At 42.7% G+C, this 17,750-nt stretch overlaps 1 protein-coding gene and 1 long non-coding RNA gene across 2 annotated transcripts in view; one reads left to right on the top strand and one right to left on the bottom strand.

Annotated features, from left to right (window-relative positions):
- The window catches only part of LOC149982517 (uncharacterized), a 305,212-nt gene that overhangs the window by 113,306 nt on the left and 174,156 nt on the right, over positions 1-17,750 (top strand). The gene's annotated exons all lie outside the window — the stretch shown is intronic.
- Positions 42-6,061, bottom strand: LOC110527735 (small ribosomal subunit protein eS10). Its single transcript, XM_021609203.3, has 6 exons — positions 5,955-6,061; positions 5,249-5,398; positions 1,805-1,979; positions 862-948; positions 544-599; positions 42-127 (listed from the first exon to the last, which is right to left on the bottom strand). Exons 2-6 carry the CDS (start codon positions 5,396-5,398, stop codon positions 80-82), a joined length of 516 nt encoding a protein of 171 aa, XP_021464878.1. The 5' UTR covers positions 5,955-6,061; the 3' UTR covers positions 42-79.

Here is a 17,750-nt window from a genome sequence, read left to right as displayed (position 1 = left end):
ATGGTCCATATTTAAAGTACTGACAAATAAAAAGGACAAAGTTGTGTTGTGTGTTTATTGTAAAGTAATTGATGGACATTTACTCCTGAGGAGGCTGCTGTCCTCGGCCACGTCCAAATCCACCCCTCTGAAAACAAAGAAAAGGATAAGCTTCCACATCACAAGATAGTTGGTCAGCAAAACATGTCCCAAATTTGTCTACCCGAATAACTTTACTCAATGCGTTAGAACAGTGCGTCTGGCTGCCCCATGTATGTTGTTTTTCACAATAGCGTATAATCAATTACAATTGCTCGTGGTAATGACATTTCGTTGAGTCTCAACTTAAATGCAAACAATTAAGGCTTTGAATTGCCTATTCTAGTACCATATAGATGTACAGTATACAACCTTTCAACAGTAGGCTATACAATAAACTTAATCATTTATGACAATTTATTATTCAGACTTGTCATGGTAACCAGCATACTGAGTCGGTCCCCAGGAACAGAGTTGAGAACACCTGCTCCAGACTACATTACCATTAGGCAATACAGTACTTACAAATTGGAACTCTGTGGCTGAACCAGCACCTGCCTCTGCTTTCTTGTCTCCACCAGCTGTAAAGAAAATACCAGCTTGTAATCAAAACATATTCCAAAACGTTTTAAAGTTTCGCCATTTTCCTTCATTCATCACCATTCATACTAGTCACAAAGGTTGAGGAAACAAGTCATTACCAAGAACAAATGTGCTCACCAACTACTGGATCTCAAGGCAGATATTTGGAGCTACAAAGCACACTAGTCAGCAGATAGTGAAATGCCCAGTTGGTTGAAAGCGATGGTTAGGATTAGAGGGATTCTGTAAAACTATACATACGCGGTGCAGCAGATCTTCTGTAGTTGTCTCTATCACCCCCATCACGGTTGAAGCGGGCAGGCCTCTCTCCTCTCTCTCCCTCCATACCTGGAAAAGAAAAGACGCTCAGCTGGGTGGGATGTCAGACTCAAAAACACAGGAAGGAACATCCGTTTTGGGTCCAATCAGCACCTATGACTACACAGTACAAAATCCGATAGTCCTCACTGTCCAGCTCTTGAGGGATGCAGTGTATACAGACTTGTGCCAGCCCGGCTCTTAATACACCTTATTCAAAAAATCAAGGTCTAAATCAAAGACCACGATTAGTTTCATCAGTTGTTAGTACAGGGCTGGTACGAAAGCCAGCACACTGCAGCCCCCCAGGACTGGAGTCACCCAGACCAAAGTATCGATATGTAAAAATAAACTGAATCTGACTAATGAATACACCCCAGATATGGATAATCTCATCGCTGTAGCCCATGACAAACACACCTCATTCAACTCATTAAGGGCTTGATGATTAGTTGAATCAGGTGTGCTTGTCTAGGGCTACAATAAATGTGTACTGTTGGTGGTACTCCAGGACCAGGGTTGGAACACAGCGCCAGGTAGCATTAGCTAACGCTAGTCAGCTGTATATGCGCAAACGCCTGTATTTTTTCATCCTATAGCTTGTTTTTAAATAGTAAACACCCCCCCCCCAATCACTTTCATTGCCATGACTGATCAAAAATGATCACGTCCTTGTCTTTCTGAAGCAGACATAGGCAGCAATATGTTTGAAACATCAAATCGCAGTATCGAAATGTAATACATATAGGAAGTGAGGATCGCAATACATATTGTATCAGCAACTAAGTATTGTGAGGTCCCTGGCAATTCCCAAGCCTAATGTGTAACCAGTCCAGGACAGTGCAGCTCATTAGTGTGAAAATGGTTAGCCTATAAGTGGACGTACCCTTGGGCCGGGGCCTCGCGGTCTCAGGACGCATCTGGCGGCGCAGGGTGGCGGGAACAATCTCAGGTGGAAGGTGCAGGAAGTCTCTCAGGTACTGGATACCTTCATTGGTGAGGTACCAGTAAAAATGGCGCCAGGCAAATTGCTCCTTGACATACCCAAGTGACTTCAAAGACTGAAAAACAAACATGAAAAAATAGTTTTGTTGTTTATATAAAGACAAAGCCCCAAAATCCAACAGTCATGATCCAACAGTCATGCTAGGGAAACATTTTCCATAACCCAACTGTGGCTGTAGTCTGAAAATCCATTAGTTCATTAGTCGGAATCCGTTGAAAAACGTTTAGCAACAGAAACTGTTTACTAAAGGAACCAAACGGGGAGGGACATAGATAAAATGTGTCCAATAGAAACTCTCGTTTTCATTGAAAAGCGTTTTCAGATTGAAGTAAACAGTTTCTGTTAATGAATACACTAGGGGTGTGCCGAGTCATCATTATATCAGAGTATTCTTTTGTAATTATCCGTGATACAAAACTTTTTATTTTTTATTTTATTTTTCGGGTGCATGCAAGTATGTTTCTCATCTCTGTCACAGAGTTTCTAAACCATATTGTACTGTCTTTGAGGGTGGGCCTTGGAGGGCATAGGCCCACCCAATCAGAATGAGTTTTACCCCACAAAATAGCTATATAAGACAGAAATATTAATCAGCACCCGCCACCCCCCTCAGACGATCCCGCAAGTGAAGAAGCCGGATGTGGAGTTCCTGGGTTGGCGTGGTTACACGTGGTCTGCGGTTGTGAGGCCGGTTGGACGTACTGCAAAATTCTCTAAAACGACTTTGGAGGCAGCTTATGGTAGAGAAATTAACATTCAATTCTCTGCCAACAGCTCTGATGGACATTCCTGCAGTCAGCATGTCAATTGCAAGCTCCCTCAACTTGAGAATTCTGTAGAATTGTGTTATCAAAAGTGAATATTTAGAGGAGTGGCCTATTTAGAGTGGCCTTTTATTGTCCCTGGCACAAGGTGCACCTGTGTAATCAGCTTCTTGATATGCCACACCTGTCTAGTGGATATATTCTCTTGGCTAAGGAGAAACGCTCACTAACAGGGATGTAAACAAATTTGTGCATTACATTTTAGAGAAATAAGCGATTTAACATTTCTGGGATTTTTTATTTCAGCTCATGAAACATGGGACCAACACTTTACATTGTTGTTTTGATATATATATATATACATACAGTGCCTTGCGAAAGTATTCGGCCCCCTTGAACTTTGCGACCTTTTGCCACATTTCAGGCTTCAAACATAAAGATATAAAACTGTATTTTTTTGTGAAGAATCAACAACAAGTGGGACACAATCATGAAGTGGAACGACATTTATTGGATATTTCAAACTTTTTTAACAAATCAAAACCTAAAAAATTGGCCGTGCAAAATTATTCAGCCCCTTTACTTTCAGTGCAGCAAACTCTCTCCAGAAGTTCAGTGAGGATCTCTGAATGATCCAATGTTGACCTAAATGACTAATGATGATAAATACAATCCACCTGTGTGTAATCAAGTCTCCGTATAAATGCACCTGCACTGTGATAGTCTCAGAGGTCCGTTAAAAGCGCAGAGAGCATCATGAAGAACAAGGAACACACCAGGCAGGTCCGAGATACTGTTGTGAAGAAGTTTAAAGCCGGATTTGGATACAAAAAGATTTCCCAAGCTTTAAACATCCCAAGGAGCACTGTGCAAGAGATAATATTGAAATGGAAGGAGTATCAGACCACTGCAAATCTACCAAGACCTGGCCGTCCCTCTAAACTTTCAGCTCATACAAGGAGAAGACTGATCAGAGATGCAGCCAAGAGGCCCATGATCACTCTGGATGAACTGCAGAGATCTACAGCTGAGGTGGGAGACTCTGTCCATAGGACAACAATCAGTCGTATATTGCACAAATCTGGCCTTTATGGAAGAGTGGCAAGAAGAAAGCCATTTCTTAAAGATATCCATAAAAAGTGTTGTTTAAAGTTTGCCACAAGCCGCCTGGGAGACACACCAAACATGTGGAAGAAGGTGCTCTGGTCAGATGAAACCAAAATTTAACTTTTTGGCAATAATGCAAAACGTTATGTTTGGCGTAAAAGCAACACCCTGAACACACCATCCCCACTGTCAAACATGGTGGTGGCAGCATCATGGTTTGGGCCTGCTTTTCTTCAGCAGGGACAGGGAAGATGGTTAAAATTGATGGGAAGATGGATGGAGCCAAATACAGGACCATTCTGGAAGAAAACCTGATGGAGTCTGCAAAAGACCTGAGACTGGGACGGAGATTTGTCTTCCAACAAGACAGTGATCCAAAACATAAAGCAAAATCTACAATGGAATGGTTCAAAAATAAACATATCCAGGTGTTAGAATGGCCAAGTCAAAGTCCAGACCTGAATCCAATTGAGAATCTGTGGAAAGAACTGAAAACTGCTGTTCACAAATGCTCTCCATCCAACCTCACTGAGCTCGAGCTGTTTTGCAAGGAGGAATGGGAAAAAATGTCAGTCTCTCGATGTGCAAAACTGATAGACATACCCCAAGCGACTTACAGCTGTAATCGCAGCAAAAGGTGGCGCTACAAAGTATCAACTTAAGGGGGCTGAATAATTTTGCACGCCCAATTTTTCAGTTTTTGATTTGTTAAAAAAGTTTGAAATATCCAATAAATGTCGTTCCACTTCATGATTGTGTCCCAGTTGTTGTTGATTCTTCACAAAAAAAATACAGTTTTATATCTTTATGTTTGAAGCCTGAAATGTGGCAAAAGGTCGCAAAGTTCAAGGGGGCCGAATACTTTCGCATGGCACTGTATATATCACAAGGTGTGGATGTTAGCTACCAAACTATCAATGAGCATAATATCCAACAAGTGGGGAAAGGGTAGGGAAAATAGATTAAACACTAATGCGCATTTTGACTAAGTGATGGCAAACTTAACCACTGCAAATTGAGGAAACAGACATGGTGAGAATGGGTAGGGAGGTATTTTCCCAACATCTAATTTAGGCATATTATTTAGGCATATTAAAAACACTTTTTTCCTATCACGAGTATAACACGATCCGACTATCAACTGTCAGTTAACATATACGATTACGAGTATGGTCATGTTGGCACCCCCCCTAGAATACCCCAGAGATATACATCATTTCATCACTGTGACCCTTTTGTCCACGCACATGAAAATTCACCTTGCTCAGGTCATCACATCAACAAGTAACAAAAATCCCAGAATTCACAGATACAATCCAGTCTTTAACTCAACAGCCACAGTTTAACTGTGGACATCATACTACTTGACAATAACTGCACCGGTCTCAAAAGGACAGAACCAACAAACTCAAACAGTAGAATCAATATCTCCTAAAGTTCAAGTGGCTCTCACCAGCATTGCTTTCATCACATGAAGGTTGGGCACGTTCTTGTCGGCCAATTCAGGGTGCTTGGGCAGATGCACATCTTTCTTTGCCACCATGACGCCCTCTTTGAAGAGGAGCTCATAGATGGCAATACGGTTCTTCTTGGGCATCAGCATCTATTCACACAACCGACAATGAGACAAGCGTTAGTGTACATGCAAAATAACAGGGATGTCCACCTACCCACATACTGGCTGGCTAACAGCCCACTACAAGATTGTAAGGTTACTAACGTCACAAGATTGGGAGTCCTAACTTATGTCAACTAACGTTACCCCAGCCGGTAGGAACGTTAAACTAGCTTCTTCGGGCAACTATGGGCTCATTTCCCATGTAAGGTAGGTAACAAACCTTTACCAGGCTTCTAGAGTCTAATGATAAAACTACATTTGGAAAGACTTGCATCCGGCAGTGGTTACTACCTATCACACTAGCTTTAAAAAATAAATAAACGATGAAGTGATACGAGGACTTAGCAGGGAAGTCCTTGTAGGTAGCTTGACTACCCTATGTATTTTAACCTACATCTCGAATAATATTAGGCTTTTGGGGGAAATGTGTGGATGTTTACAACAATGACATACACATCTATCTAAAATTGAGAGTAACAGCTTCATACAATGTAAGATGTCTTAGATTTATTCAGATTATTTTTGCTAGGCATTTGCCTACCTTGCCACTTGCTAGGGGACCGAAACCGGAAGGAACGACGGAAGGCGTTCAAGAGCGTTTATGCCCAGACGTTGGACCTAAACAGCTTTAGCGTCATCTACTGAACTGGCGGAAAAAGCGCAGTAGACTAAATTGAATTGCCGATAGACAGGGAATTATTATTCCGCATCGTCATTTTTGCAAATTAGCCTATGGGTAAAATAGCCATGCACTTTTGTTAATCAAATACATGAATTGACACATATCTGCAATAGGTATGCACTGTCTAAGCTTACACCACTTATCAAAGTGCTTTTCAAACTGAACCACCACTCGTCCTTTTTTGGAAATACGAGCTTTTTTTTTTTTTTACGTTACAGGAAGCTTCAGATACATTTTCCCGTCTTGTGTGGGGATTCAGCCAGCGGTATTTGTACTGGGGTGTTAATTTAAAGACCATAACATTATTCTTCCATTGGACCATCCAGGGCCGGCTCCAGGCATAACCGACATAAGCAGTCGCTTAAGGCCCCAGGCTGCTAGGGGGCTCACCCCCCAAAATGTTTAGGAACTGTCTGGTTCTCAACTTAGAATAGAGAGTTAGAATAGTAGAATACACAAGGTGTAAATTCAACATTTGGTTGTGCTTCAGCAGTTTCTCCTGTTTTCAAATAAAAATGTATTGGTCACAGGAGGCTGGTGCTGCCTTAATTGGGGAGGACGGGCTTGTGGCTGGAGTGGAATAGGTGGAATGGTTACCATGTGTTTGATGCCATTCAATTTGCGCCGTTCCAGCCATTATTATGAGCCGTCCTCCCCTAAGCAGCCCCCATTTACATACACACATTTAGCAGATGTTATCGAAATGCTTGTGTTCCTAGCTCCAACAGTGCAGTAGTATCAATTAGCCGTGTCAGTTAACATTTTTTAGATTGTTAAATTAGTCTAGCCAGTAATCTAAATTCATAGCAATCATGGCCGAATACCGACTGGGCACGCAGAGCACATATCCAGGGGCCCTGACCTCCAGGTGGTCATTGATTTTTGTCGTCACTCTTACTCAGATATCATTAACATGGCAAAATGCAGAAAACATGCTTTGAAACAGCAAAAATATATCTCTGCCCAGTTATAAAATAGTAGAATTGCATGAAATGTGTTAAAAAATTGCAACATTTTTTCTCCTCCACATGGCAAAATGTGTAGAATTGCAGGAAATAAACTTTTAAACATACATTTTTCTACCCGCCATCAAGAGGGGGGCCACACTTTTTTTTGATCCGCTTGGTGGGGGGGTCCCCAACCAAATCTTGCTTAGTGTCCCCAAAAAGCTAGAGCCGGCCCTGGGACCATCCCCCATATGTTGCCTCTTGTCCTGCCGCTTTTTGTGCAGCAGAAGGCAAGCCTTCACGCTGTCAATTGACGGAGCAGGGTCTACCTTTTTTTCTAGTTGCTATAACGGGAACTATTTTTATATTTAGGCCAACAGGGGAGTCGGACACATCGCATTGTGTTCTCTGGTATGTTATGCATTTACAGTATATACGCATGCACCATTTCCAATTTGTTTCAGTAGAGACGGAAAGAATAGGCTAAGAACCGCATCTTAGACTGGTAGGCTACGCAACCCATCTACCGGGGACAGCGAGACTTTTCAACCCTACAGTTTTTTTTTGTTGCATTATTCTTTAGTGGTCTACATTTTATTACAACATACACTACAAGACCAATAGTACATGGACACCTGCTCTTTGAACATCTCATTTCAAAATCATGTGCATTAATATGGAGTTGTTCCCCCCTTTGCTGTCACAACCACCTCCACTCTTCTGGGAAGGCTTTCCACTAGATGTTGTAACATTGCTGCTGGAACTTGCTTCGATTCAGCCACAAGTGCATTAGTGGGGTCGGGCACTAATGTTGGGCGATTAGGCTTGGCTCACAGTCGGCGTTCCAATTCATCCCAAAGCTATTCCATGGGGGTTGAGGTCAGGGCTCTGTGCAGGCCAGTCAAGTTCTTCCACCCAGATCTCAACAAAACATTTCTGTATGGACCTCGCTTTGTGCACGGGGGCATTGTCATGCTGAAACAGGATAGGGCTTTCCCCAGACCGTTGCCACAAAGTTAGAGGCACAGCATATTCTAGAATGTCATTGTATGCTGGAGCATTAAGATTTTTCTTCACTGGATCTAAGGGGCATAGCCGGACCCATGAAAAACAGCCCCAGACCATTATTCCTCCTCCACCAAACTTTACAGTTGGCACTATTCATTGTGGCAGGTAGCGTTCTCCTGGTATCCGCCAAACCCAGATTCATCACTCCAGAGAGCGCATTTCCACTGCTCCAGTGTCCAATAGCAGTGAGCTTTTAATATTAAAAAAAACATTTAACCTTTATTTAACTAGGCTTTACATCACTCCAGCCGATGCTTGGCATTGCACATGGTGATCTTAGGCTTGTGTGCGGCTGCTCGGCCATGGAACCACATTTCATGAAGCTCCTGGCGAACAGTTATTGTGCTGACAATTTTTACGTGCTTCAGCACTTGGTGGTCCCATTATGTGGGCTTGTGTGGCCTACCACTTCGCGGCTGAGCAATTGTTGCTCCTAGACATTTCCACGTAACAATAACAGCACTTACAGTTGACCAAATTTGACAAACTGACTTGTTGAAAACGTGGCATCCTATAAAGGTGAAGTGGTAGGTCACACAAGCTCACAGAACGGCAAGAGCTGGAGCGCATAGCACATAGCGCGTTAAAAGAAAATCGCAACACTCACTACCGAGCTCCAAACGGCCTTTGGAAGCAACGTCAACACAATAACTGTTCGTCGGGAGCTTCATGAAATGGGTTTCCATGGCCGTGCTGCCACACACAAGCCTAAGATCATCGTGCGCAATGCCAAGCGTCGGCTGTAGTTGTGTAAAGCTCGCCGCCATTGGACTCTGGAGCAGTGGAAGCACGTTCTCTGGAGTGATTAATTATTCATCACCATCTGGCAGTCCGACAGATGAATTTTGCTTTGGCGGATGCCAGGAAATTGCTACCTGCCCGAATTCATACAGAAATGGTTTGCCGAGATTGGTGTGGAAGAACTTGACTGTCCTAACCTCAACCCCATTGAACACCTTTGGGAGGAATTGGAAAGCCGACTGCAAACCAGGCCTAATCGCCCAACATCAGTGCCCGACCTCACTAACGCTCTTGTGGCTGAATGGAAGAATGTCCCTGAAACAATTTTCCATCATCTCGTGGAAGCCTTCCCAGAAGAGTGGAGGCTGTTATAGCAGCAAAGGGGGGGAACAACTCCATATTACTGCCCATGATTTTGAAATGAGATGTTCAACGAGGAGGTGTCCACATAGAGTACTTTTGGTCATTTAGTGTAGGTTGGCCTTGGTGATACTAGGCACTAGGCAGACCCAATCATGCCAAAGTTTACCTTAAAGAACAAGGAGTACTGTTTGTCTTCAAAACTTTGTAAGAGTTGGCTCTGTTTAAATGTCCACGTGTTCTTTGGTCAGCAACAAAAAAAACAACCCAGTAAACTGGCAATAGGTATGTGACAGCAAGAGGATTTTGCAGGACTGATGTGTCATTCCTCTCGCCTCTGACGTTCTCATTTTCTCAACCATGTTTGCCTTCAGAGCATAAATGAGCTGCATGAAAGCCATCTGCCGTTTTAAAGAAATGCATGTATTTATGATTTTATCCGTCTGTTATGCTGAGTTCCACAATGTGTCCACACAAGGAATGCTTATGTTGAATACTTATATAGGACAGGAGGCAACTAGAAGAGCGGAGGGCCATATAGAGTGCAGTCTGTCTCGCTCTTTGTGTATGTGTTTGATTAAGTGCATGCATGTCTCTGCATGCTTCTACGTGTTTGTGTCACGTGTCTGTGTATGTGTGTGTGTCTCTCTGCGTGTCTCTCTGTGTATGTGTGTGTGTGTGTGTGTGTGTGTGCGTGCCCTGTGTTAGTGTGTCATTTCCTTAAAAGGATGAACGGGGACCAGGGCACACATCTGATTTATACACCCCAATTCAGCCAACCCCACTGGAGGAGGAATGACAGATAGGCACCATTACTAATGTAATGAATTAGCCCAGATCATTTGGATTTCTCTCCTCTGAATGATTGCCCATCTGCCAAGGTAGGGCCAATCCCCATGGAGACATATGTGAATTGTTTGCCTCAGTCATTGTCATTCGTACCTACGAGCCCGCTTGTCCATTGTGCCCTCCACAATCTTAACCCTACGCTAATAGACACTGCATTTTACATGGCAAAAATCACTGGTTTTATCCGTTTCCAGATTGTGTAGCCTGAATATGCTTTATTTGGAATAGTGAGGTTCAGCATTGCTGTATACAGATTTTCCAGCTTTGTAGTAGGCCTAGATGGAAATAGATTACCTGGATCCATATTAAAACATGTTTGGGTGGCAAAAACGGAATATGCTACTTTTCAGTATTGTGTGTGTGTGAATTTCACATGCATGTTATTCATCTGCAAGATGCCTTTTTACATGGCTTCCTATTACTCTAGAATTAACCACATCCATCTTCGTAATATAAACAACACTATTTTCTGTGATATCCATGGATTTTTTTGGCAACAAAATGGCTTTGATGAAATTGACTAGTAGCTCTCATGTCTTACTTGCTTAAACCTTTTTGCAACATACAGCGTTATACTACCATGTCCCAACTTCCCGCACCCTCTCCTCTCTGAGTACTGAAGCTCAAGGGGATTTCCCCCCTCAACCAACTACACCGCTAAATTAAAAGGTTGCTCCTAACACGTTCTGTGTGCTTGATCTGAACCATAGAAATCGAATGACTAGACCAGACAAAGCCCCTCAGACCATGGCAATTTATTCTTTGTTATTCTAGTCTAGTTCTATGGTCTGCCTGGTGGTGGAGGCTGAGTGCAAAGTTTAGGATTGAGCTGTTTGGTAATTGGAGATAGGATACTCACATGGGACAACTGGAGTGGACAGAGAGAGAGGCTGCATGCGGTGTCCTTAAAGGCCCAGGCCCAATATTTCCCATCGACTGTGTTATTTTTTTTCTTTACATTTGACATTTAAGACATTTAGCAGACGCTCTTATTCAGAGGGAGTTACAGTGGATTCATCTGAAGGTAGTTAGGTGAGACAAGCACATACAATTTGATTTGATAGGCTATTTGTCACCTGCACCAAATACAACAGGTGTAGATCTTACCATGACACTCTTACTTACAATCCCTTAACCAACAATGCAGTTATGAAAAATAAGATTAAGAAAACATTTACTAAATAAACTAAAGTAAAAATAAATAAAAGTAACAACAAAATGACAATAACGAGGCTATATACAGGGGGTACCGGCACTGTGTCAATGTGCGGGGGTACAGGTTAGACGAGATAATTGAGGTAAAATGTACATGTAGGTAGGGGTAAAGTGACTAGTCATAGCAAGCAATTAAGCAGCTATTAGCAAAGTCAATGCTAGTTAGAAAAGACAAGTGCAAGTGTTAGTGCAAGAAAGGCAATCATTTTTTGTTGTTGTTATGCTCACGTTACATCACTGCCTAGTTCACTGTCTGCATCGCAGAATGTGACTGGGGACTCGCTTACTTCAGGTATAGTGTTTTGTGGAGGCCCCTAAAATTTGCACTTAGAAATTGTTACACAGGTTGTTCCAAGTAAAGCACATCATGTGCTTTCATGAATTTGGTTGAGTCCTTCTCCTTCTTTGTTCATTTCTCCTATACACAACAGAACGACCTTTGCAAAATGTCCAGCAAACATAGGTCAGTCTCATCTGACGTCACAGCCATAACCCTTGCCTCTTTCTCTTGGATGAGGAGAGGGCAGACTGAGAATCTCTGACTATCTTTTCTGCTGTTATCTCCTGTCTACAGACAGACAACGATGGCGAGCGACATTTGAAGAGAGGAGATCAGATGAATCTTTGTAAAGGTCCGGGTTGATATTGAGGGATTAGAGGAGATAGAACTGACGACTCCGTCTCAGAGATTCATCTATTTTGTTTGTCTGTCTGCCATTTTGTTTTATTTTGAAATCCGTCATCCTCTCTCTCGTCTCCTTAGTTGTGCCCCTTCAGGGGAAGGGATTCTATAGGGCTCAGTCCTAACCTGGGGCGGCAGGGTAGCCTGGGGCGTTGGGCTCGTAACCGAGAGGTTGCAAGTTCAAATCCCCGAGCTGACAAGGTACAAATCTGTCATTCTGCCCCTGAACAAGGCAGTTAACCCACTGTTCCTAGGCCGTCATTGAAAATAATAATTTGTTCTTAACTGACTTGCCTAGTTAAATAAAGATAAAAAACCTGGGGTTATATGGAAACCTGATTGACCCAATTGAGAAGGTAAAGGTTTTCACTGGTTTCTGTTTAGGCTAAGGTTGTGACAATGATGGAATATTGATTAATTGTCATGCAAATAACCACAGTGATTTTTGTAGATTTTCTTTTTTAGCTTGTAATCATCATAATCCATTTTTGAAAATATACCTTAAGAAATACCTAATAAACGCAGAACAGCTTTGCTGTAAACGCAGCACAGCTAATAAACGCAGCACAGCTACAGCTCTACATTTTTTAATGTTTTTTAACCGCTCGGAAGTATTGGAAATTAAGCTTCTCCTCCCAACCGTGCCGTTTTGTTATTATAATGAACTTTACCCACTTCATGTAAAAATGTAAAACTGCTAATGGGTTAACTATATTTACTTGAATATAAAGTTGAATCCACCCTTCTCCTAAAATGAATGTATTAACGCAATTATGATGATTTTTTTTTCAGTTCACGGTTATTCCATAATTGGTTACACGATTATACAATAACTGTGTCAGCCCTAGATAATGCGCTCAATGCATTCCACATAAACGTGCTACACTATGAGCATCTGTCACGCGGGACTAGGTGGGTGAAGCAATCAGGCGCAGAGAGTTCCAGTTGTGAAAAGTGCTGTTTAATATGGCACACAAAAATGATAAGCCCAACAACACCGGGTGCCAAGTTCCAAAAATATATCCACCACTACCTAAAACGCACACACGTAACATAAAGACAATCCCGCACAAAACAAGGGCGGGTACACGTACTTAAAATAGGGAAGCTCATTAAGCCATACAACAGAACACAGTTGAAACTAATAAGACAAAACAAACAGACAAACGAAAAAGGGATCGGTGGCGGCTAGTAGGACGGTGACGACGACCGCCGAGCACCGCCCGAACAGGCAGGGGAGCCAACTTCGGTGGAAGTCGTGACAGCATCACACCCTCTGTATTCTACTGGTTACACTTCCTCTATAGATGCTGGCCTTGAGCTTCTTAAACGCGTCCCTACTTTCTCAAACATATCGAACTGTGCCTGACCAGTGATAGGGAGAAAGGAAGATCTGTAGTTACTCCAAGAAAGGGAGGATGAATGGATTTCTGGACTATGCAACCACGGCCATTGTATTATTGGGATCTGGATGAGTGGCGGTGAGGGCAACAGGAAGGCCCAGATCAGGCAGGCCCGGACACCCAAACCAACCAGGCTTGTCAGTAATTGAGCAAAGGGCCTAATAAATGCTCTGATAGAGCCTAATGGGCCTGGTCAAAAGTAGTGAACTGAATAGGAAGCCATTTTGGGATTCAAACAAAGAAGAACCCCTGTGGATGTTGGTTGCAGGTTTTAACTGTTCATCTATAGTATTGATTTAGAGTGTCACCTGGAGTGGGCAGTGAGGGGCGAAGGGGGAGGGAATGGCTTTATGTTGCCACAGCAACTGGATTTATTCAAGTTTGGTGCAGCAGACAGAGCTAAGGTATTTCCTTGGTGTGTGCCTGTGTGCATGCATTTGATCGTGTGAGAGAGAGAGGGAGAGAGAGAGAGAGAGAGACAAAGAACGAAATACCCTGGTAGCAGAGAGCGCTTGTTTGATTGTAGACTGCTCCAAGGCCCTGTTTAATCCTCTGAACCCATGTTAGCATGTCAAGGGTTTGTCACTTTTACAAGGACCAGTCTCAGTATTAATGTGCTCTAATCTGCGCCTTAATTGTGCTTTGACTCCAGCATCTCTGATAATGTTGATAGGTAGGTATTTGTTTACCTGCATCCTTGAATGGTTTTCCCTCTCACTACGCAGCCGAGAGAGCTCATTCATGAAAACACCATCAGAGAATCTCTCTCTGTGTGGATAGTCACCGTGAGCAGCTGCAGTGTGTATTTGAGTGACTCATTTCGCCAAGTTGGCACTGTAATCTCTGAAACGATTGGCTGCCTCTCTACAGAGCTCTGTAGCGTTCCTGAGTATGGTTGCTCCAATGGTTGCTCTAGGCCAGGGCGAAGCACCGCCGCAACGTGTTTCAGTACGTTTCGACCAGAAGCGGTGCCTCCGCTTGACAACTCCTCGCTCCAAAAGATTGGTCGCTTTATGGGCGTAGACGTGAACCTATTCAAGTAAGTAAATACATTTTAAAAATATATATACGGACAGTACCAGTCAAAAGTTTGGACACACCTACTCATTCAAGGATTTGTCTTTATTTTTTACTATTTTCTACATTGTAGAATAATACTCGTAGCCTGGTTCCTCTCTAGGTTTCTTCCTAGGTTCCGGACTTTCTAGGGAGTTTTTCCTAGCCGCCGTGCGTCTACACATGCATTGCTTGCTGTTTGGGGTTTTACACTGTGTTTCTGTGCAGAACTTTGTGACATCAGCTGATGTAAGAAGGGCTTCATAAATACATTTTATTGATAAAAAATAAATGAACACATATGGAATCATGTAGTAACCAAAAAAAGTGTTAAACAAATCAAAATATATTTTATATTGGAGATTCTTCAAAGTAGCCACCCTTTGCCTTGATGACAGCTTTGCACATTCTCTCAACTAGCTTCATGAGGAATGCTTTTCCAACAGTCTTGAAGGAGTTCCCACATATGCTGAGCACTTGTTGGCTATGGCTTGTTGGCTGCTCTGCGGGCCAACTCATCCCTAACCATCTCAATTGGGTTGAGGTTGGGTGATTGTGGAGGCCAGGTCATCTGATGCAGCACTCCATCACTCTCCTTCTTGGTCAAATAGCCCTTACACAGCCTGGAGGTGTGTTTTGGGTCATTGTCCTGTTGAAAAACAAATGATAGTCCCACTAAGCACAAACCTGATGGGATGACGTGTCTCTGCAGAATGCTGTGATAGCCATTGTTATGCACGCCTCTTGGAGGGAACGCAACACCCTGCTACACTCAACTCCCCGTGGAGTGAAAGGTATGTGACTGCAGGTGCGGATAAGGATGACAGAGGCAGGATATATTACCATTTACAGGGAATTTATTTCCTTCACACAGTAATTTGGGGAAAAGGGGCTGGACGAAACCAAAGCAAAGAAAGTAAAAGTTAGAGCCCCCCCTCTTACCTTACCTACCCACAACTTACCTAACTAGCACCAACTGGCGCACTAACCAAAATACAGGGGATGGTCCGCCCAGGTCTTATCTAGTGTGCATAGACATAGTAAATACTACCGGTATATGTATGCCCGCAGGCCTCTTACCTCAGCACTCCCAAGGTACCTGCCCCCCTGGGAACAAATTAAACAGAATAATACAAACTTAAAGTGAGCAATTTCTCTAATCAAAAACACAGTCCTATGGCATACACAAACGTCAGCAGGACCGACTACAAAATACTATACAAATTATACAGACTAACAACGAAACACTGGATCTTTCTCTCTCTCTAACAACCAACACAGGACATACCAAGAAGCTCTCCCTTCCTAACAATGGAACTCTGGCTTTTAAAAGCCATGCTGGCTGTCACTGACAGTTCCACAAGCAAAGCACCCCCACGCCATCACACCTCCTACATACTTCATGGTGAGAACCACATATGTTGAGATCATCCGTTCACCTACTCTGCGTCTCACAAAAACATGGCGTTTGGAACCAATCATCTCAAATTTGGACTCATCAGACCAAAGTACAGATTTCCACCGGTCTAATGGCCATTGCTCGTGTTTCTTGGCCCAAACATGTCTCTTCTTCTTATTGGTGTCCTTTTAGTAGAGGTTTCTTTGCAGCAATTCTACCTTGAAGGCCTGATTCATGCAGTCTCCTCTGAACAGTTGATCTTGAGATGTGTCTGTTACTTGAACTCTGAAGCATTTATTTGGGCTACAATCTGAGGTGCAGTTAACGCTAATGAACTTATCCTCTGCAGCAGATTTTGATTTGAACTCTGAGTCTTCCTTTCTTGTGAAGGTCCTCATGAGAGCCAGTTTCATCATAGTGTTTGATGGTGTTTGAAGAAGCTTTCAAAGTTCTTGAAATCTTCCAGATTGACTGACCTTCATGTCTCAATGTAATGATGGACTACCGTTTCTCTTTTCTTAGAAGAGCTGTTCTTGCCATAATATGAATTTGGTCTTTTTACCAAATAAGGCTATCTTCTGTATAGCACCCCTACCTTGTCACAACACAACTGATTGGCTCAAACTCATTAAGGAAAGAAATTCCACAAATTAACAAGGCACACCTGTTAATTGAAATGCATTCCAGGTGACTATCTCATGAAGCTGTTTGAGAGAATGCCAAGAGTGTGCAAAGGCAAAGGGTGGCTGCTTTGAAGAATTTGTTTAACACTTTTTTTGGTTATTACATGATTCCATGTGTTATTTCATAGTTTTGATGTCTTCACTATTATTCTACAAGGTAGAAAATAGTCAAAATAAAGAAAGACCCTTGAATGAGTAGGTGTGTCCAAACTTTTGACTGGTGCTCTATATACACTGCCTTTCAAACGTTTGGGGTCACTTAGAAATGTCCTTGTTTTCCATGAAAACATACATGAAATTAGTTTCAAAATGAATAGGAAATATAGTCAAGACGTTGACAAGGTTATAAATAATGATTTTTAATTTAAATAATAATTGTGTCCTTCAGACTTAGCTTTTGTCAAAGAATCCTCCATTTGCAGCAATTACAGCCTTGCAGACCTTTTGGCATTCTAGTTGTCAATTTGTTGAGGTAATCTGAAGAGATTTCACCCCATGCTTCCTGAAGCACCTCCCACAAGTTTGATTGATGGGCACTTCTTATGTACCATACGGTCAAGATGCTCCCACAACAGCGCAATAGGGTTGAGATCCGGTGACTGTGCTGTCCACTCCATTATAGGTCAGAATACCAGCTGACTGCTTCTTCCCTAAATATTTATTGCATCGTTTGGAACTGTGCTTTGGGTCCTGTTGTAGGAGGAAATTTGCTCAGGACCTCTACACCAGGCAGTGTCAGAGGATGGCCCTAAAAGAAGACTCCAGCCACCCAACCTATAGCCTGTTCTCTCTACTACCGCATGATAAGCAGTACCGATGCACCAAGTCTGGAACCAACAGGACCCTGAACAGCTTCTACCCCTGTAGCGATATTATTAGAGGGGTAAAGATAATGATTTTTGTTTGGACGCCAGGCAGGTATTAACCCTGCTGAAAGAACAATTGTAGGATAGATAGGGTACCGCTACCAGACACACACATCAGCAGAAGAGACTGCCTAGAGTGTAACCTGTTTGCCAGATAGCCAGTGTAGAGAAAGGATAAGACACCATCTAAAACACACGTTACCACACAGGGGTAACCCAACCAATAATACCTCATACAAGAATAATGGCTGAGCAATTCAAAAGCAACTTAATTGAAAGAGGGGTTATCAATGGGTGTGTTTATTGACAAAACAAAGAAGGCCTTAAAATGTCCAAAAATCTTCTTGATGCTAACACAATTGTACACAAGCCACCACGCCTGTCTA

This window comes from Oncorhynchus mykiss, chromosome 7 (genome assembly GCF_057628025.1).
Source record: "Oncorhynchus mykiss isolate SJ-2025 chromosome 7, ASM5762802v1, whole genome shotgun sequence".
Lineage (NCBI taxonomy): Eukaryota > Metazoa > Chordata > Actinopteri > Salmoniformes > Salmonidae > Oncorhynchus > Oncorhynchus mykiss.
Note: the sequence above shows the minus strand (reverse complement) of the source record. Positions and strands in the feature narration are given on the sequence as shown.

Coding starts and splice junctions, on each gene's coding strand:
- LOC110527735 (XM_021609203.3), bottom strand. CDS start 5,398: ATGCTGATGCCCAAGAAGAACCGTATTGCCATCTATGAGCTCCTCTTC. Junction 1,980..5,248: donor ATGTGATGAAAGCAATGCTG/GTGAGAGCCACT, acceptor TTTGTTTTTCAG/TCTTTGAAGTCACTTGGGTA. Junction 949..1,804: donor CGCGAGGCCCCGGCCCAAGG/GTACGTCCACTT, acceptor TTTCTTTTCCAG/GTATGGAGGGAGAGAGAGGA.